The sequence below is a fragment of the Helianthus annuus genome, chromosome 8, assembly GCF_002127325.2.
Source record: "Helianthus annuus cultivar XRQ/B chromosome 8, HanXRQr2.0-SUNRISE, whole genome shotgun sequence".
In the NCBI taxonomy this organism is placed as follows: domain Eukaryota; kingdom Viridiplantae; phylum Streptophyta; class Magnoliopsida; order Asterales; family Asteraceae; genus Helianthus; species Helianthus annuus.
In genome coordinates, this window is record NC_035440.2 from 65190773 (window position 1) to 65213748 (window position 22976).

Below are 22976 nucleotides of genomic sequence, written 5' to 3' on the forward strand. Positions count from 1 at the left end.
ATGCTCCAAACCCCTTGTAAGATGCGCCCCTGGGTCCGTCACTGCGTAGAGGATATATATTTGCATCATTGAGATGGTCACTACCATTAATTAATATTTACAAACCCACACTGTATTTCATCATCATCATCATACTCTGTAAATCCCACCAATAGCAAAGCTAAGGTAGGGTATGAGGAGGGTAAGATATAAACAACTGTACCACTACCCCGTAGGAATAGAGAGACTGCTTTCAGTGAGACCCCCGACTCGATAGTAGTTTTGCATCAAGTCTTGGACATAAGACACATAACACTCCGTAATTAAGACAAAGGCCGATTAGTGTATGTACTCCCTTGTCTTTCGGCTATCAACGCCACCACATGATGCATGATTAATCATTCCCCTCTTTTAACGTTGTTTTCACGAAATTAGTAAAATAACGTTAAAATTAATGCACTTTCACTTTTACCCTTGAACACTCACATATACACATTATGCGCATACCGCAAACGAGATCATGTAACAAACCCGTATTGTATTTGATACCTCTAAATCTCTGATATTGCTTCTCTCTCATAACTTGTCTAATAAAGTCAATTATTATAGTTGATTAAATAAAAAATAAAAAAAGGAGCTAACTTGGAAGAAACTAGAAGTTAACCCTTGTTTGGATTTCAATTTTCAACCTCTCATTTTTCTTATAAATATATAGCAGCCTAGCCTCTTTGTTAACATTTTCTTTCACATGATTCCTTCCAGATCTTCCCTCCTTGAAGGCTGAAGTACTTTGTCGGTTATTGATTCATCATCTTCTTCCTCTGACAGGTATGTATCGATCCGATTACTATCACAAGCTTTGCTTTTGTTCATAAATGCTTAAGTTTGAGTTGCAGATATTGATTACTATCTATACTACTTTAATAAACATATGTGAAGGACAAAATGGTAATTGAACAAGGTGTTGAAAAAACACTTAATGCACAATGTACAACTGTTAAGGCACAAGAAAACACAAACCCTTTTACCCTTTACAAGGGTATACATCTGCCGTCCAATTGTTAAACTTTCTCACACGGATCAAGATCGGGACCGTCCATTTGACTTCACACGGATCACCATATGCTTTCTCTCTCAATGCTCACACATCTCACAAAACAACATCAGATCTTCTCTCTCTCTTCTCTCTCTCTTCTCTCTCTTCTCGGCGATCTAGGGTTTCATGAGATCTATCACCAGATCCGTTTGAATCTATCACCAGATCCGTTTGATGAGCAGATCAAGGGTTTTATGAGATGTTCTGGCAAGGGATCCACAGATTTGAACAAGGGATCCGTTTTATCTGGCAAGGGATCCACAGATTTGAACAAGGGATCCGTTTGATGTTCTGATAAGTTGCTTTATCTTTAATCTTGATGTAGATTTGTTAGTAGATATCTTACCATGTTCTTTTGTGATTCTTACTTTTCAGGTGAAGCGGTTGACGGATGTTCGAAGGACGAAATCTGAGGTTTACGAAGGATTTTCTCATGTGTTTTGTGATGAATCGACTCAGGTTAGGTTCTAAATGTTGATTTATCTTTAATCTTGATGTAGATTTGTTAGTAGATGCGGTTATTTCAAATTAGGTTGAAAGTTTTGTGATATTTGAATTTGTATTTTTGGTGATGATAGTTAGCTTAATTTCAGATATGACATAGTGAAAGGATAAATTGTTTTTGTAGTTTTGATTTTACTTTGTTCTGTTATATTTTGATCTTTTCCTTCATTTTTGGGACTGATAAGTGTCATGGTTGTGTGATAATTATGATATTTAGGTCATTTAGATATGGAATAGTGAAAAGATAGATTGTAATGTATTTTTGATTTTAGTTTGTTCTGTGGGATGCTCGATGAGCAGATCTAGGGTTTCATGAGATGTATCACAAGCTTTATCTGGCAAGGGATCCACAGATTTGAACAAGGGATCCGTTTGATGTTCTGATAAGTTGCAATGAGTGTTATATATCTTACCATGTTCTTTTGTGATTCTTATCTTTAATCTTGATGTAGATTTGTTAGTAGATGCGGTTATTTCAAATTAGGTTGAAAGTTTTGTGATATTTGAATTTGTATTTTTGGTGATGATAGTTAGCTTAATTTCAGATATGACATAGTGAAAGGATAAATTGTTTTTGTAGTTTTGATTTTACTTTGTTCTGTTATATTTTGATCTTTTCCTTCATTTTTGGGACTGATAAGTGTCATGGTTGTGTGATAATTATGATATTTAGGTCATTTAGATATGGAATAGTGAAAAGATAGATTGTAATGTATTTTTGATTTTAGTTTGTTCTGTGGGATGCTCGATGAGCAGATCTAGGGTTTCATGAGATGTATCACAAGCTTTATCTGGCAAGGGATCCACAGATTTGAACAAGGGATCCGTTTGATGTTCTGATAAGTTGCAATGAGTGTTATATATCTTACCATGTTCTTTTGTGATTCTTATCTTTAATCTTGATGTAGATTTGTTAGTAGATGCGCTTATTTCAAATTAGGTTGAAAGTTTTGTGATATTTGAATTTGTATTTTTGGTGATGATAGTTAGCTTAATTTCAGATATGACATAGTGAAAGGATAAATTGTTTTTGTAGTTTTGATTTTACTTTGTTCTGTTATATTTTGATCTTTTCCTTCATTTTTGGGACTGATAAGTATCATGGTTAAAGATAAAGCAACTTAAATGCTTTTAATAAACATATGTGAAGGACATATGTGATATCTTACCATGTTCTTTTGTGATTCTTACTTTTCAGGTGAAGCGGTTGACGGATGTTCGAAGGACGAAATCTGAGGTTTACGAAGGATTTTCTCATGTGTTTTGTGATGAATCGACTCAGGTTAGGTTCTAAATGTTGATTTATCTTTAATCTTGATGTAGATTTGTTAGTAGATGCGGTTATTTCAAATTAGGTTGAAAGTTTTGTGATATTTGAATTTGTATTTTTGGTGATGATAGTTAGCTTAATTTCAGATATGACATAGTGAAAGGATAAATTGTTTTTGTAGTTTTGATTTTACTTTGTTCTGTTATATTTTGATCTTTTCCTTCATTTTTGGGACTGATAAGTGTCATGGTTGTGTGATAATTATGATATTTAGGTCATTTAGATATGGAATAGTGAAAAGATAGATTGTAATGTATTTTTGATTTTAGTTTGTTCTGTGGGATGCTCGATGAGCAGATCTAGGGTTTCATGAGATGTATCACAAGCTTTATCTGGCAAGGGATCCACAGATTTGAACAAGGGATCCGTTTGATGTTCTGATAAGTTGCAATGAGTGTTATATATCTTACCATGTTCTTTTGTGATTCTTATCTTTAATCTTGATGTAGATTTGTTAGTAGATGCGGTTATTTCAAATTAGGTTGAAAGTTTTGTGATATTTGAATTTGTATTTTTGGTGATGATAGTTAGCTTAATTTCAGATATGACATAGTGAAAGGATAAATTGTTTTTGTAGTTTTGATTTTACTTTGTTCTGTTATATTTTGATCTTTTCCTTCATTTTTGGGACTGATAAGTGTCATGGTTGTGTGATAATTATGATATTTAGGTCATTTAGATATGGAATAGTGAAAAGATAGATTGTAATGTATTTTTGATTTTAGTTTGTTCTGTGGGATGCTCGATGAGCAGATCTAGGGTTTCATGAGATGTATCACAAGCTTTATCTGGCAAGGGATCCACAGATTTGAACAAGGGATCCGTTTGATGTTCTGATAAGTTGCAATGAGTGTTATATATCTTACCATGTTCTTTTGTGATTCTTATCTTTAATCTTGATGTAGATTTGTTAGTAGATGCGCTTATTTCAAATTAGGTTGAAAGTTTTGTGATATTTGAATTTGTATTTTTGGTGATGATAGTTAGCTTAATTTCAGATATGACATAGTGAAAGGATAAATTGTTTTTGTAGTTTTGATTTTACTTTGTTCTGTTATATTTTGATCTTTTCCTTCATTTTTGGGACTGATAAGTATCATGGTTAAAGATAAAGCAACTTAAATGCTTTTAATAAACATATGTGAAGGACATATGTGATATCTTACCATGTTCTTTTGTGATTCTTACTTTTCAGGTGAAGCGGTTGACGGATGTTCGAAGGACGAAATCTGAGGTTTACGAAGGATTTTCTCATGTGTTTTGTGATGAATCGACTCAGGTTAGGTTCTAAATGTTGATTTATCTTTAATCTTGATGTAGATTTGTTAGTAGATGCGGTTATTTCAAATTAGGTTGAAAGTTTTGTGATATTTGAATTTGTATTTTTGGTGATGATAGTTAGCTTAATTTCAGATATGACATAGTGAAAGGATAAATTGTTTTTGTAGTTTTGATTTTACTTTGTTCTGTTATATTTTGATCTTTTCCTTCATTTTTGGGACTGATAAGTGTCATGGTTGTGTGATAATTATGATATTTAGGTCATTTAGATATGGAATAGTGAAAAGATAGATTGTAATGTATTTTTGATTTTAGTTTGTTCTGTGGGATGCTCGATGAGCAGATCTAGGGTTTCATGAGATGTATCACAAGCTTTATCTGGCAAGGGATCCACAGATTTGAACAAGGGATCCGTTTGATGTTCTGATAAGTTGCAATGAGTGTTATATATCTTACCATGTTCTTTTGTGATTCTTATCTTTAATCTTGATGTAGATTTGTTAGTAGATGCGCTTATTTCAAATTAGGTTGAAAGTTTTGTGATATTTGAATTTGTATTTTTGGTGATGATAGTTAGCTTAATTTCAGATATGACATAGTGAAAGGATAAATTGTTTTTGTAGTTTTGATTTTACTTTGTTCTGTTATATTTTGATCTTTTCCTTCATTTTTGGGACTGATAAGTATCATGGTTTTGTGATAATTATGATATTTAGGTCATTTAGATATGGAATAGTGAAAAGATAGATTGTAATGTATTTTTTATTTTAGTTTGTTCTGTGGGATGCTCGATGAGCAGATCTAGGGTTTCATGAGATGTATCACAAGCTTTATCTGGCAAGGGATCCACAGATTTGAACAAGGGATCCGTTTGATGTTCTGATAAGTTGCAATGAGTGTTATATATCTTACCATGTTCTTTTGTGATTCTTACTTTTCAGGTGAAGCGGTTGACGGATGTTCGAAGGACGAAATCTGAGGTTTACGAAGGATTTTCGCATGTGTTTTGTGATGAATCGACTCAGGTATGTCACTCGCAACTCGCAAGGAAACCTTTTTTTAGGATCTGAATTTAATTAGTTATACCTTTGGTTAACGACTGTCACGATCACTATTATTACAGAACAAGCTCACTCCGATCTTCTGGCTGCCGGAGAAAGTGTATCTGCTTGGAGAGTCTCGGAATTGGCTTTGGCGACGCTGAACGCTGCTTCATTCGAATCGATGGGGGCTTCATATGCAGAATGTTCCCTCACTTAGTGGTCTCATGCTCACTCAAGCAGAGGTAAAGTAAAGTTTATCATCATTCATCAATTTTCTTTTCTTTTTTTTTTATAAGCTAACTATCATCACCAAAAATACAAATTCAAATATCACAAAACTTTCAACCTAATTTGAAATAAGCGCATCTACTAACAAATCTACATCAAGATTAAAGATAAGAATCACAAAAGAACATGGTAAGATATATAACACTCATTGCAACTTATCAGAACATCAAACGGATCCCTTGTTCAAATCTGTGGATCCCTTGCCAAATAAAGGTTTTTATATTTGCAACTTGACAAAATGTGATTTATATTAAATTTATTTTAAGTTAATAGTGTACTGGTTATAAATAATATCAAATCTTTACTAATACTTGATTTCTTTTTATGATGGTTGACTTTGCGAGAACTAACGGAGCATTAGTGTCAAGAATGGGCTGAGATTCGAATTCAGTCGGTTTTTCGCTCTTTTTTGGTAATTTCTAAGCCTTGAATATTAATTTTTAACATGCTATGCTACTGAGAGAATATAAACTTGACTATATTTTGTGTTTTATGATGTGTTTTGTTATTTTTATGCTTTTTGTTTTTTAACTGATCTTAACCCATTTGACTTATGCTACAGACAAAAAGGGATCAAGATCGGGACCGTCCATTTGACTTCACACGGATCACCATATGCTTTCTCTCTCAATGCTCACACATCTCACAAAAAGGGATGCCAAAAGCAGGGAAGTACAATCTACAGGAAAAAGCAACACTTTACTTTTGTGTGAAAGACAGCTTGCTTGCTGCAGTCTCTATAATATATCAACACTCTTCCATACACTGTTTGAAAGACAGCACTGCTAGCTTCAGTCTCTATAAATAATCCAGAGATATCTACACTCTACTCACACTTTACAAACTCTCAACTACACTCAACTGAAATTGTAAGTTTATCTCAGTTGAATAATCCTACTTTCAAAACATCAACTTAACAACTTCTATTTACTTCGATTTCAGAATATATCAACTCTTTGCATTCGGAGGGTATGATGCATAAGCTGAGCCTGTGAGGGTATGATGCATAAGCTGAGCCTGTGAGGCTATGATGCATAAGCTGAGCCTGTCGTCTCTATGATGCATAAGCTGAGCTTGTGTTCTTAATATGTCTGAACTGAAACTGTTAAGGCTATGATGCATAAGCTGAGCCTGTGAGGTTACATATGTGTTTCTTGTGCTTAAAACAGCTGTACATCATGCTTTAAAGGTTGTTTAAGTTTAGTGGAAAAATACTCTTGTACATCATGCTTTAAAGCGGGGTTACATAACACAATAGACTGTGATGATTATTTTGAGGGTACATAGAAGATCCGAGTAGCATCTTGGCGGGGCAATATCCAGGTTGCATAGTTCTCACTTTGCAACCGTGTGTTGCAGCCATGGCTTTACCCGTAGTTGTGTTCATCTCTCAATTACATGTCTGAGTCTTCCAGTTGTAAAAGTATTATCACAGATTCACAGATCTAAAAGTACATGTCTGATCCGTGTGATAAAGTTAAAAAAATGGTAATTGAACAAGGTGTTGAAAAAACACTTAATGCACAATGTACAACTGTTAAGGCACAAGAAAACACAAACCCTTTTACCCTTTACAAGGGTATACATCTGCCGTCCAATTGTTAAACTTTCTCACACGGATCAAGATCGGGACCGTCCATTTGACTTCACACGGATCACCATATGCTTTCTCTCACAATGCTCACACATCTCACAAAACAACATCAGATCTTCTCTCTCTCTGGCAAGGGATCCGTTTTATCTGGCAAGGGATCCACAGATTTGAACAAGGGATCCGTTTGATGTTCTGATAAGTTGCTTTATCTTTAATCTTGATGTAGATTTGTTAGTAGATATCTTACCATGTTCTTTTGTGATTCTTACTTTTCAGGTGAAGCGGTTGACGGATGTTCGAAGGACGAAATCTGAGGTTTACGAAGGATTTTCTCATGTGTTTTGTGATGAATCGACTCAGGTTAGGTTCTAAATGTTGATTTATCTTTAATCTTGATGTAGATTTGTTAGTAGATGCGGTTATTTCAAATTAGGTTGAAAGTTTTGTGATATTTGAATTTGTATTTTTGGTGATGATAGTTAGCTTAATTTCAGATATGACATAGTGAAAGGATAAATTGTTTTTGTAGTTTTGATTTTACTTTGTTCTGTTATATTTTGATCTTTTCCTTCATTTTTGGGACTGATAAGTGTCATGGTTGTGTGATAATTATGATATTTAGGTCATGCTTTAAAGGTTGTTTAAGTTTAGTGGAAAAATACTCTTGTACATCATGCTTTAAAGCGAGGTTACATAACACAATAGACTGTGATGATGATTGTATTTTGAGGGTACATAGAAGATCCGAGTAGCATCTTGGCGGGGCAATATCCAGGTTGCATAGTTCTCACTTTGCAACCGTGTGTTGCAGCCATGGCTTTACCCGTAGTTGTGTTCATCTCTCAATTACATGTCTGAGTCTTCCAGTTGAGTGTAGTTGAGAGTTTGTAAAGTGTGAGTAGAGTGTAGATATCCCTGAATTATTTATAGAGACTGAAGCAAGCATGCTGTCTTTCAAGCATGCTGTCTTTCAAACAGTGTATGGAAGAGTGTTGATATATTATAGAGACTGCAGCAAGCAAGCTGTCTTTCACACAAAAGTAAAGTGTTGCTTTTTCCTGTAGATTGTACTTCCCTGCTTTTGGCATCCCTTTTTGTGAGATGTGATGTTGTTTTGTGAGATGTGTGAGCATTGAGAGAAAGCTGAACTGAAACTGTTTGAGGCTGTAAAGTGTGAGTAGAGTGTAGATATCCCTGAATTATTTATAGAGACTTAAAGGTTGTTTAAGTTTCGTGGCAAATTACTCTTGTTGTGTACTCCGGATTTTGTGTTCTTAATCTGTCTGAACTGAAAGTGTTTGAGGCTGTGATGCGAAAGCTGAGCTTGTGTTCTTAATCTGTCTGAACTAAAAGTGTTGAGTCTATGATGCATAAGCTGACCTTGTGTTCTTAATCTGTCTGAACTAAAAGTGTTTTGAGGCTGTGATGCAAAAACTGAGCCTGTGTAATCTATCCAACAACTCAAGCAAATGTTTTCTTTGCATTTTAGGGGGAACATGGGTGCTTCTCTCCCAGGGCATACAAAACATAGGTTATTGGCGGCAGCTCGCCATATTTAACATATAAAAAAACTTTATATGTTAAATTTGGCGGACTGCCGCCAATGACCTGTGTCTTGTATGCCCTGTGGAGAGATCCACCGATTCGAGGCAAACGGCTCACTTATAAAAAGAGTTAATGCCTGATTTGCCAAATGATATCCTTAATAAACATATGTGAAGGACAAGATGGTAATTGAACAAGGTGTTGAAAAAACACTTAATGCACAATGTACAACTCTTAAGGAACAAGAAAACACAAACCCTTTTACCCTTTACAAGGTTATACATCTTCCGTCCAAATGTTCTTAATCTGTCTGAACTGAAAGTGTTTGAGGCTGTGATGCGAAAGCTGAGCTTGTGTTCTTAATCTGTCTGAACTAAAAGTGTTGAGTCTATGATGCATAAGCTGACCTTGTGTTCTTAATCTGTCTGAACTAAAAGTGTTTTGAGGCTGTGATGCAAAAACTGAGCCTGTGTAATCTATCTGAACTGAAAGTGTTTTGAGGCTGTGATGCAAAAACTGAGCCTGTGTAATCTATCCAACAACTCAAGCAAATGTTTTCTTTGCATTTTAGGGGGAACATGGGTGCATCTCTCCACAGGGCATACAAGACACAGGTTATTGGCGGCAGCTCGCCATATTTAACATATAAAAAAACTTTATATGTTAAATTTGGCGGGCTTCCGCCAATGACCTGTGTCTTGTATGTCCTGTGGAGAGATGCACCCATCTTCCCCCTAAAAAACATAGAAAACATTTGCTTGAGTTGTTGGACCGAGCGAACCTTGCATAATGCGTCAAGGGAAACTATTGGTCGAGCGAGACATTTGTTCAGGTATCCTTATTTCATGATAAAATGATTATGAATAGCTGTGCATAAACTAATCGCAAGTTTGTTTGGTATATGCAGGGTAAAAGGGAACAGCAGTGTTCAGCACTGTGTCATTCTTGCTTGGTGCCATCACCTCAGTTGTCTCTGGCTTACCATCCGTGTACTTTACTAAAATTTGATCGGTGCAGTGAGCATGCGAGCGCAACAAGTGCAGCCGCAGCGGCGCGGTGAGGGCAGCCGCAACGAGCGCAGCGGCATGGTTAATAAAAAAATAAAAAAACTGCCACCTCTAAGTAGATATGTATCAGAACGTACAAATTCATATTTATTGTTTTGTTTATGCGTTTAATCGTTTGATTAACGACTCGATTGATTTGTTTGTAACCATTTGTCTGGAAACGAACTTATTTATCTTACTTTAATTTTTGTATTAAGCATCATCTATCGCGCCTTTGCTGACTGACTTTTATAGATCACTACTTTAGGGAGAATGAACAATTATCCAAATATGGAGATACTAAATCTGCTCGAGGTATGATGCTGGTTGAACTTAAGAAACTAATTGAAGGAAATCCTTTATTTTGTGACAAATTTCAGTTCCAAACCTTAGGAATTCAAGATTAAGGACTCTTACAAACCTAAGACTGTTTGGGAAATTTTTGACTATGTTTTGTACATCTTACAATATAGTAGTTAATGTTAGTTATTTGTGAATTTGTATCACAATTTGAACCAACAAAAGCCTAGGTAGTCCGTCTATTTCAGGTAACATAACTAGAATCAAACAATTTTCTTTGTTTTCTCCTGAGTCGCACAATAACCACCAAACGCCATCACGAAACCACCAATCGCCGCAAATTGCTGATTCTCGCCGCTGAAGAAGGCCTCAACCGACCATCACATTCTGCTACACTACCACCATCGTCGTCACAAGCCACATTGGAAACTACATCCCCGTAGATAGCCCTAAACTCACCAACCTAAGTGATACCACTCCCGCCGCATCGCGCGGGTAAGTGACTAGTCAATTTTAATAAGGATCGACTCACTCATTTTTATATACTTAATATTTTTGCCCATGGCTTTATAGCCTAGTGGCATCTTGGTGGTGGGATAAGGCTTTGGGACCAATAGGTCCTGGGTTCGATTCCTACAAGGGGGTTTTCCCATGTTTATTGGGTTTCCTCCTGAATTGGTGTGGCATTATGCCTAGTGGAGGTGGATATGATCGGGTGGTTCCTCTGGTGGCACGATGATACTCCAGTGGTCCGTCAGTGATCCAAATTTACCGTTCAAAAAAAAAAAAAAACGTTCGTCGGAGCATTTTTTTTATAAAGAGAAAAAGAAAGGTGTAATAAATCCAAGATTTTGACCCGTCTGTTTCGATACACCTAATTTTCAACTCACCCATTGTACCCCCTTTAGTTGACACATAAAAACTTCTTGAGTTGTTTCAGATCTTTTCTTGAGTTGTTTCAAGTCTTTATATTCCCTACTTATTATTACTAGGTTAGAACCCCGTGTATTACATGAGTTGAATAAATGTAATTTTATATATTAAATAATAAAAAGTTATATTTTTTTGAACCTCGTATATTGTAGGGTTAAATAAATGTAATTTTATATATCAAATAATAAAAAAAAATATATCTTTAAAAACCATGTGTATTACACAGATTAAATAAATGTAATTTTGTATACTAAATATTAAAAACGTCGTATCTTAAAAAAAAAAAACCCGTGTATATTCGGGTTGAATAAATCTACCAAATAATAAAAAAAATTACATGCTTAAAAACCCGTATATTACACATGTTGAATAGATTAAAAAAGAGTTATATTTTTAAAAACCATGTGTATTACACATATTAAATAAATGTAAATTTTGTATATTAAATACTAAAAAACGTCATATCTTTAAAAAACCCATGTATAGTCGGGTTGAAAAATATACCAAATAATAAAAAAAAATTATATCCTTAAAAATCATGTGTATTACACGTGTTCTAATTTTACATAGCAAATGATAAAAAGTTATATCTTTAAAAACTTCGTGTATTACACGGGTTATATAAATGTAACTTTGAATAGTAAATAATAAAAAAAATATTTTTAAAAACCCATCGTTTTACACGAGTTGAATAAATATAATTTTGTATACCAAATAATAAAAAAGTTATATTTTTAATAAATTAGGATAACATTTAATATTAATTTATTATTTATATATTTAATATAAGATAAGTAGGAAAGGGAGGTATTTGTTTTAAAAATATATTAAAATAACAATTTAGATTTGAGGATAATATTTTATTAAAATATGATAAGATTTAATATTAATTTATTATTTATTTAGTTAATATGAGATAAGTATAGATCTGAGGATACCTTTAATGAGTGACACGTGTCCAAAAGTTGGTTTCTTTTATTATAGTAGATAGATTATATGTAAAAACATTTAATATATGAAGTTTTAGTTTTAGATGAAAAAAGTATTTATCAAAATAAAATAAAAAGAGTAAATTGTCATTTTAGTCTTTAAGTTTTGTCTTAAATTGTCATTTGCCATTTTAGTTTAAATAGATTTTTTTTTCTTTTTTGGGTCTCTGAGGTTTTCATATTTTGCCATTTTGATCACCTTGTCTAACTTAGTTTAAAAACATGGTTATAATCATGGGTATTTTTGGCATTAACAAAAAAAGTTTCTAAGTTGTCATTTTTATCCAAAACCCTTTTACATTTATTTGTTAATTATATATAATCTATGTACACACTCATTTATATATTATATTTATTATATATACATACATATATTTACACATGCTTATAACTAACAACCACCACCACCACCCACCGCCACACCTCCACCTGCTACAAAACCACCATCACCACCATTGCCTGGTTTGAAACCCCACCCAACCTTAGAAATATCCGGCACGCCAAACCAGCCATCACTAACACCCCATCTCTCATTGTCTCTGTAAATCACCACAACCACCACACCATTACCACCCCACCACCACCCCATCATCACTCGGGTCAACATTCAAATTCAGAACAATGAGTCAAATATATTAGATTCAATTTACAACATAAACCTACTAAACCCAGGTCAAACCGCCCCATCTCCGTTTCTTCTTAATCTCCCCTAAATCAACAACATCATGGGTGCCAACGGTGGTTGGTGGATGTTATGCGATGGTGGCTGATGTTGGTCTATGGCAGCGATGGTTTTTGTGTGTATAAGTAAATAGATCTGTGTGTGTATATATACTACTAATAATAAAAAAGTGATTTCATTATAATTATAATAATGATTATATAATATATTATATATAAATGATTAAAAGAAAAAAAAATATATAAAAATGGTTTTGGATGAAAATGGCAATTTAGAAACCTTTTTTTTTGTTAATGCCAAAAATACCTATTACAAATATGTGATTGACTGAGTAGTTCATAATATTCATCTTAAGCATAAGTTATTGTGAAATACAAGAATAAATCGAAAACCACAACTAATATGTGGAATAGAATCCATTGGGGATAACTCAATGGTGTCGGTGAATTAAGATAAGGTGTAAAATAATAATAGGTAATGGATTCAATTCTCATAGCTTGCAAGTTTAGTCATTAAAAAAGTATGTAGAATATGAAATTTATAGACATATAAAAAAACTTAAGCATAATTATTCATTTTAAAAGGTTTTAAAATTTTAGATAGCTACCGTTAAAAAAAGTTGAAGTATTCTTTTAATAAAAACTTTAGGTATTTTTTTTTAATTATCAATCTTGACTTTTAATTTTAATTAATATTAATATTAATAGCATAATATATTATTAATAATCAATAGTTATAATTAGATATTAATTAAATAATATTATTAATGATTTTAAGAATCAAATACCATGTGCCATTAATTGGAATTTTGAATAAGTAAATGACATGGGACATTAGTTGGAGTTTTTTAATTAGAATTAGATTTTGTTCTCTTAATATAGTACACATGTTTATTCAATGGTGCAATGCATTTGTTTTTTTAAGACATAACTTTTTTATTACTAATTATATAACATTACATTTATCAATTCGTATAATACACGAGATTTTAACTTAATACTTTCTATATAATACATAGAGAAAAAAGAGGGAACAACTAAACCATCAATATATTGTTTTTTTTCTATAATAAAGGTAAATTTATAGAAAATTAAAGTACATCTCTATATTTAGAGACTAGTTTATAGACCCGCGTATTACACGAGTTTTTACAATATAAATGATATAGTTATATAATCTTTAAAAAACTTTATATTACTAACCACCTATGTTAATTAGTAACGAAACTTTATATAAACGAATTTCTATTACAATATAATGGTTCACACAAGTAACTTGAATTTATCACAAAAACAACTGGCTCATCTTAATTAGTAATACTGAAAGTACCATAATAGGTGTGTATTACAAAGGTTGAATACTGAAAAACATGTAATAAACAAATTTATATATTTTTAATATGAATGAAATTATGTATTACGTTACATATAACAATGTATAAATAATAATAATTTTTAGCATTGTGTATCTTTTAAATATAACTTTTATTTAAACTAAATCTCTAAGACCTCAATTCTGCTTACAAAATGCATTATTTAAGTTGTTCTTTTTCTCTTTCTCGGTAAAAAGCCTATTTTATTGATATGACATAAATTAGATTTGATATTTTTCTTAATAATTGTTATGCGAATTTAATTAATAAATAGTATTTGTAAAGTTATGAAATAAGTTAAAGGTTTATATACGATTAATAAAATCTTTTCATTATTAAAGGTAATTGACTATGTTACAAATGGGTATAAAATGAAATTAATATATTTCTTAGCTCTATTAAATTAAAAACACATCATATATCAATGTAGCTACAAATCTTAATATTATCTCATCTATAAAACTTCAAAACCTTAAGTTCTCTCCGTCTATCATTTTAAAATCGAGTTCAATAAAATTTAGTCTTGTTGCGAGATAGTCCTCTGGTTAATTACTCTTTTTTAGCTTTTATTTATATGTTATAAAAACTCATATATTGATTTTATAGATAATCTCAGATAAGGATAATAATTTTTGTTTTTTTTTCTTTTGTAATTTAAACTATTTTATTTTTAGAAGTACTAAAATCATGGTTTTAAAAATTTTAGATCATTTATGTATATTTTTAATCATAAATTAGAAATAGATATTAATTATTATATATTATTAATGAGTTATCATACATTTGGATTAAATATTAATTATTATATATATTTATTATTAATGAATTAAATATGAAAATGCCATGTGGCATTAATTAGAAGGATGTTAAATGAGAAATTGCCATGTGGCATTATAAGTATTCTTTTATTAGTATTAGATTAAACCCTCTATATTTTACTATGAGTGTATATAAAAATAATAAAAAATTGGTGTTTATATATATATATGAAAGAGATAAATATGGAGATCTGGATGTGCAATGTTTCTGAAAAATAAACAAAATTCAGAGAAAAAAATATATTTTTAGTTAAACTATATAGATGGAGATGAATGCTATATATTAATAAAAACTTAAATGCATATATCGGCTCGACTCATTGGAAACGATAAAAACGAAGATCAATAGAAACGAATATCGATATCGGTCCCGATAATACCAATTGACAAAAAGAAAAAAAGGTCTCATGTGCTACGTGGCGGGAATTTGATCGTTTTCCCCCGTGCTACGGGCATGACCTTGGCTGTTATTATCTCGACTCATCGAAAACCATTAAAGCGAATATCGACAAAAGCGAATATCCATACTGGGTTTTTCCCTTGTGCTACGTGGCGGGAGTATGATCGATTTTCTCTCGTGTTATGTGACGTGACTTTGGTCGTTATCGACTCGACTCATCGGAAAACCATAATACCGAATATTGATATTGGTTTCGATAGTACTAATAAAAAATAAAAATAGGTTTTTCCCAATGCGCTACGGGGCGAGAGTTTGACCATTTTTCTCCCTTACTATGTCGCGTGACTTTAGTCATTATCGACTCTACTAATCAGAAACCATAAATTCAAAAGTCGATAAAAACAAATATGAATACATGATATAAATACAAAAATAAAAAAAAAACATAAAAAGTCAAAAGCAATAAAAGATAAAAGAAAAAAAAACTACTATTCATAAGCCATTTTATGATTTGTTATATATCTAAATATAAATATAAATTAAGAGTTTATAAAATGATATTTTGAAATAACTAGAATTACGACCCGTCGCAATGCGGCGGGGATTCTTTAGTTATAACTAAGTCGATTTAGGATCCGCACGTTATGTTGAACCTGTCAAACGGGGAAAAAATAGACGATGTAAAAACGTTCACCCACACACGTACGTTGAGTCGTGTTAACTCGTAAAATTTAGAACGAAATGTAAAAACGTTAAACCAAAGACGCACGTTGCGATGTGTCCTGTCACAAAATTTAGAACGAAGCATAAAGCGAAAAATTTACGGAAAATGAAAATTATAAAGGAACAAAGTTGAAAGTAAAAAAAGTTATGAGGATAGATTGCAAAAGATAAAAAGTTTTGGGTTAAAAGTAAAAAAATTAATTTTTTTTTGAAAATCCCCCAAAGCAAAGGTTACAACAACTATATACATAACCATTTTTTCTTTGAAAACCCCTAAAGCCAAGATTACAACACATATATGCATAAATATGTTGATTCTTTATAGTGTTTTAATTTAATAACTAAGTTGATCAATGACCAACGCGTTGTGACGAACCTCTAAGATGAAAAACAATAGACGTAAAAACTTTGAACTCACATGGACGTTGTGCCGTGTTAACTCGCAAAATTATGAACAAAACGTAAACAAAAACTTTGAACTCACATGGACGTTGTGCCGTGTTAACTCGCAAAATTATGAACAAAACGTAAAAACGTGGAACCACGCAAGCACGTTGGTCCGTGGTAACTCGTAAAATTTAGTACGAAACGTAAATCGAAAATTTGGGAAAGATGAAAAGTAGAAAAATTGTGAGGTTAAATTGTAAAAGAAGAAAAGTTTTGGCTTTAAGGTGAACAAAATCAATTTTGCAAGTTAAAATTGCAACAAATAGAAAGAATTGGATTGAAAAGTAAAATTCTCATTTTTTTTTGAAAACCACCCAAAGCTAAGGGTACAACTACCCAAAGCTTAAAGATGTTGCTTATTTATAGAGTGGATAATATATGACAAGAACTAGGTTAGTTCCCCATGTGTTACACGGGTTGAACAATTTAAAACTATATAGTATAGATATTTCCTGTAAATACAAAACAAAGACAGAGACATTTACATACCATTTGACATAAATGAGTTAATATAAATGTAACCCATCAACTCGTACATAATAATTAATGTCGTAGAGTTCGATAAGACGGCTCTAATGTCGGTTGAATGAGGTCAATCAGAGTCTATTTGATACCATTTGTACGACTTCTTATTTTTTGAATCTTTTTATTTGATTCTAAACCTATTATTAATATTATTGATCATAATTTTAGTTATATATATCAATAATATTATATATATATATATATCAATAATATATTTAGTCTAACATATTAATATTATTATGAATTTCAAAACTTATTTAGGTAGGATTTAAGATTCTATTGAAGTTTTAGTTTAACAATAGGTTGTTGAATTAATAATAAGAATTTGTATTAAATTAGATTAAATATTATTATTAGTTGTATTAGATTAGATTAAATATTATTATTATTAATCAATTAAATGAGAGAATGACAGGTGTCCCAAAACAGGTTTCTTTTATTATATAGTATAGAAGTATAGATATAGATGTTTAAAATTTGTATTTTAAAATTTTATATACTTTGAAATCAAAAATAGTTATCTTAAAAATATAAGAAGTATTTATCACTCATATGCTGAAAAGACAAAGTTTTTAACGTGAAGTGTGTGGCTATTTTTCCCATTTTGGTCGTTAATAGGTTATTGACTTAATAATAAGAATTTGTATTTAATTAGATTAAATATTATTATTATTTTGTATTAGATTAGATTAAATATTATTATTATTAGTATTATTAATAATTTTAATCAATTAAATGAGAGAATGACAAGTGTCCCAAAACAGGTTTCTTTTATTATATAGTATAGATTATTGTTGATTTTAAATTAAGAGTTTATAAAATGATATTTTGAAATAATATATGATAAGAATTGTTATTGATTTTTCTAGTAAACTTTTTTATACTAAGAAAGAAGATAAAAATGTTGAAATAAGAGTAGTGAAAAACAGAATCTTCTCGTAGATTTGTGATAAGTCTATTTAATATATTAGGTCTAGTTACGTTTACCAAGTTTCATGAATCGTACAAGATTTTAACATATTAAAGGTATATATAAGTAGGGGAAGGTTTAAATAAAAACCATTAGTTATTGTGAAAACTCGAAAACTAATTAAAAAAACATACTAAATTTTTTTTCTTTTTTTTGCATAATAATTTTCACTATTTTTTATATATAAAAAAAATTTTCAAAAAAAAAAAAATTTCTTTTTTTGTACTGCACATGTGTAATACTACATATGTGTACTACACTTTTTTTTTTGAAATTTTTTTATATATAAAAAGCTGCGATTTTTATAAAAAATTGAAAAAAATTAATTTTTTTGGTGTGTTTTTTAGGCTTTTTTTAGTTAGTTTTCGAGTTTTCACGTTAAAAGTGGTTTTCATTTGAACCATCCCCTATATCAGTATAAGAATAAAATTGATCGTACAAGATTTTAACATATTAAAGGTATATATATCAGTATAAGAATAAAATTGAAATTTAAGAAAAGAAACAGATCTCAAAATTTAACTCTTTTTGAATACATGGAAACCATGTTGTAATATTACATTTTTTTAAAGAATCATGAATTGTAATGTTGATTATAGTAGATCTATTCTCTTCTGTCGAGCGTATATATCCCCATAATATTGCCCTACCTTCCGTTTTATATTAATGCCAGGCTTGAATATAAATATTTAAACCTTTTTAAAACAAATAAACCATTAAAAAGTTTTTTTTATTGGTCCTGATATTTTATAAAATATTTAAAATAATCCGTTAGCATTTTCTATTAAGAATGTTTTTTCTTTTCTTGCATTCTTACAATTATTTAGAAACGTTGTTTTCAAATATATGTGTGTATATATATTTTTAAAATAAAACATTTAAAAAACATGTTAAAAGAAGGTAACCAAGTATTTTTGAAACACTAGAAAACCTGTCTATCGAAAGAACATTTTGGAAAAAGTTAAATAAAACATTTTCAAAAGAATCTAAAATTTAAAGAACCTCAAATAAAGTATCATGATTCTTTTTCTATTTTTTTAAACTTCTCTATAAAAACCCCTCATAAATAGAAGCTTTTTTTACACACAATTTTTTTACACATACAAGATTAGAGCTTACACAATGTGTAGAAAAGTATAGAACAAGAAGGTACACATAATATAGTGACAAAATGGTGACAGAAAACATTTATTGATTAAACCAACCCAGAAAAACACCTAACCAAATCCTAGATCTTACAAGAGTAAGGTCTGTCATAACAACAACAATACAATGATCAACCGATGAAATACCAGTTGATCACAATCAAGAGAATACAAGATACAGTGATCTAAATAGATCAACAAGATGAGATCAACAGATTTCTAACAAAGTTATAACAATCTAGAGAGTGTAACAGAGAATGAAATAGGGTTACACACAGTAAACCCTAATCTCCTTTATATAGCAGCCTCATCAAAGAATTACACTTTGCATCCTCCAGCTTATTACCTTATCCTCGCAGTCCTTGCAACATTTCAGTTAGAACCTTTATATCTTCTTTTCTTACATTCTAGTCCTCTTTATAAACTTGTATATACTTAACCAACACTTTATAACACAGTTATATATAATGATTACGCCCATTTAACATATGAATGATGTACAACACTAACTCATTTTAACAGAATAATATCAAGCCAAAATAATAGAAGGCAAGTAGGCAACAAGCTGCGCCACTAGTCTTTTAAAAACAAAATTCATAGATCTTGCACTCGTAACATAACTATGCATGAGCCACTGGACTCGACTAAGTAGCTCCACAGCTTCAGGTGCGCGGAAGCCAAAAGTGTCGAATGCAAATGGTACGAACACGTGTTGGTTGTTAATGCATGCTTTCTCGTGTTTTGTCACTTTGCATGAAACAGCTTTTAAAGGAGTCTTACCAACCATGAAACCACCAGTCCCCAAGCCCACAAGAGGGGAACCTGTGTTAAATCCACACACGCATGTTTTCCTCCCATCCTTAGGGGCGACAAACAACATTATTAGCAGCGACCAGCGTCGGCCCTGTTGCTCCTTTTCCTTGTAGTGTTACGTAAATATTTTTTTATCAAGCGAAAAAAAACATTTGCGGTGGAGTCGGCTTGGAATGTTATTTAATCGGTAATTAAATATTTAAGACCTATGTTATCAGTTCAAAAAGTTAATAAAACTGTACTTATAATAATGGAATGTTACTTCTATTGGACAAACAGCAATCTAGCCTCATATTTGGACGTGGAATTTCTCAACTCTCACGAGTTTCTTAAAATATGGCGTTAATTAAAGAGTCGGAGCACCTCCGTATATCACTTGAGGACATAAAAATAGGCACAAAAAACTTCACTACTCTTATTGGAAAAGGTGGATATGGAAACGTTTACAAAGGAGAACTCTCACTTTTTGGTAAACTTACTACTGTTGCTGTAAAGAGATTAGATGTTCACATTTCTGGTCAAGGATTTAAAGAGTTTTTAACCGAGATTCATTTGTTATCCCGATATAAACATCCAAACCTTGTCTCCCTTCTTGGCTTTTGCCACGAAGGAAACGAAAAGATACTTGTTTATGAGCACGCTGAGCATGGAAGTCTCGATAAGTTTTTACGTAAGGATGCAACTGTATGTCCCTTGACATGTAAGCAAAAGATTGATATATGCATTGACGCAGCTTGCGGTTTGGACTATCTTCACAACCATGTTGCTGAAAATTACAGGATTATCCATAGGGATATAAAAAGTGCAAATATTCTGTTAGACCACAACTGGAAAGCCATGATTTCTGATCTTGGACTTTCCACAATAGGCCGTGCAAACGAAAATGATTCTTTCCTCGTTACCAACGCTTGTGGCACACCTGGTTATTGTGATCCCATATATAGGGATACCCTGGTACTCACAAAAGAATCCGATGTTTATTCATTTGGCGTGGTATTGTTTGAAGTCTTATGCGGAAGGTTATGCTTTATGAATGTAAATGATGAACATAGATTTTTTGCCACTTTGGTCCAAAGCTACTATGAGAAGGGTAAATTACATGAGATTATTGATCCTGATATGAAGCAGCAATTGGACTCGAGTTCCTTGCATAAGATCTCAGAGATTGCGTATCAATGCTTGCGTAATGATCGAGAGAAACGACCCTCAATAGGTTTGGTGGTAAAGAAACTTAAGGAAGCAATGGAAGTGCATGTAAGTTTGAGTTTTTACCGAATATAGTTACTATAGTTATTATTATGTTCATCTGACACCTTTTTTTCTAAAACATATTTCTCATACAGTCATACCGAACTTATTTTGATCATAACTCAGTTTGACTAGTACCAACTACCAAATTAAGTTTTTATTTGAGCTGGGTTACTTTTACTTCACTAATGGAAGATGATGTTTTCAGCACTCTAATGGAGTTAGCGGCAATTTAGAGACCAACGTCTCATCTAACAATGGTGTCGCCACTAATTCTAATGTGGAATCCTCCATTGACTCTGAGGATTCAGCAATCTGGTCGAGCATGGGAATTTCCATGGCCGAATATTTAGGTAAAATTGTTATTTTTATCTTTAGATGTTATTCAGTTATTTTCGTGTGCCAAGCGTAAGAAGTATCTACGACACGGCATGTAATTTTTAAGGTAGGGTGTATGCATCTATTAAATCGCAAGTGTTTTCTAGAGGGACCTTTTAATCATTACAGTCCATTAACTTCGAATAGTTCACTCATGTGTAAGAACTTGAAAATTTAGGCGTGCCGTTGTGTGTTAGCCAATTTGGCATAATGTTGTATGTTCGACAATGTAACACGTATTATATATAGGTATCATATTTTTTGTAAAGATTTCATGATAGACAAATAAACATTGCATTTCTATCATTACTTTTGTTGTATAAAATTTCATGTATTTTTCAATAACAAATTTACACATTTGAAAATAATCTATCTAAAGATGAAATAATATCTCAATGCTTCCTTAAATTTTTGTGACATAATAAAAGTTACTTTGTGTTGCTAAAACTAGATAAAGCTCGCAACATATTTGGCGAACCAATCAGGAACAAAACAGTGGTGCAAATGGGGCTTACCCCAACCCGAGAAAACAAGGCACAGGTAGCCTACAAGATGATGAACCATGGTAACAAATATGACAACGCTCTGCGCTTTGTGAAAGACCTAAAGAAACAATGGGGCAATGGGATTTCTACCCTTTGTCTACTTTACAATGCAACAGGTGAAACACTGACATACGCTACAAGCCGCAACTGGTTTGGTGATATTGGGCCATCACCATACCCGACAATCATTTTGAATGGACAATGGGGTGCGTATCTACACACTAAGACCCCAAAGATTCCAAGTGGATCTGCTGCAGCCGTAGTGTACCGTGGAAAATACACAGACAATGCTTTTTGTGACCGTATGATTACTTGGTCTATCCCATGGCAAAGATTCACCCAAGACAACGCGGTATGTGTGTTAAAACGCTTGCAACCTTTAGCACCTTCAAAGATTTGTATAACTAAATCCAATACTATCAACTTCAGTAATCGAATCATTTATAAACGGATGGAATACTATATTTCATTGGTTTTTTTTCTTTCATACTGAGAAATCTTATCATCTGAAAAATCTTCTTCACAGGCATATTGTGAGATCAATGAAGTGGGGCACTTTGATGGTGCTGCTTGGGATGCAATTTATAACAAAACACCATATGCAGGCCGAGAAAGCAGTGCAAATTGGAAGGATTGCTATACAAGAGTCAGCGTGGAAAGTGACACTTCACCTATATATAAAGCCATTTTCACACGAGTTGATGTTGTTACATCTGTCTAGGCTTACTTAAACATGCAGTGAGAGTGGGGATCTTCAACTCGAATATTTGATGTTCGTTTGTTCCATTCAAAGTATGTTTACAGTTATGCCAAAGGAGGGCATTCATATCAGAACTAATTTTGAATGGTTTATGTATTATTAGAGTATTTGATCCGTCAACAAAAATGATATGTACAAATCAATTTTAGATTTCAATTAAATTACATTAGAATCCAAGTGTAAGTTTTACGATCGTCTACTCCTATTTAATTATGCTTATCG

At 32.0% G+C, this 22976-nt stretch overlaps 1 protein-coding gene across 2 annotated transcripts; it reads left to right on the top strand.

Annotated features, from left to right (window-relative positions):
- Positions 1-661: 661 nt before the first annotated feature.
- Positions 662-22964, top strand: LOC110908645 (probable serine/threonine-protein kinase PIX13). Of its 2 annotated transcripts, XM_022153593.2 has the most exons (5): positions 662-807; positions 20103-21077; positions 21280-21424; positions 21901-22346; positions 22521-22964. In XM_022153593.2, the coding sequence occupies exons 2-5, from the start codon at positions 20160-20162 to the stop codon at positions 22713-22715; spliced, it is 1704 nt and encodes a 567-aa protein (XP_022009285.1). In that variant the 5' UTR covers positions 662-807; positions 20103-20159; the 3' UTR covers positions 22716-22964. The 2 variants fall into 2 exon arrangements, with proteins under 2 accessions (XP_022009285.1, XP_035832462.1); XM_035976569.1 differs by lacking the exon at positions 662-807 and having other exon boundaries at positions 18560-21077.
- The last annotated feature ends 12 nt before the right edge of the window (positions 22965-22976 follow it).

What these genes read in the sequence shown, in the direction of transcription:
- LOC110908645 (XM_022153593.2), top strand. Translation starts at nt 20,160, where the DNA reads ATGGCGTTAATTAAAGAGTCGGAGCACCTCCGTATATCACTTGAGGAC. An exon ending in TTCCATGGCCGAATATTTAG is followed by an intron (nt 21,425 to 21,900) that starts GTAAAATTGTTA and finishes TGCTAAAACTAG; the next exon opens with ATAAAGCTCGCAACATATTT. An exon ending in GATTCACCCAAGACAACGCG is followed by an intron (nt 22,347 to 22,520) that starts GTATGTGTGTTA and finishes TCTTCTTCACAG; the next exon opens with GCATATTGTGAGATCAATGA.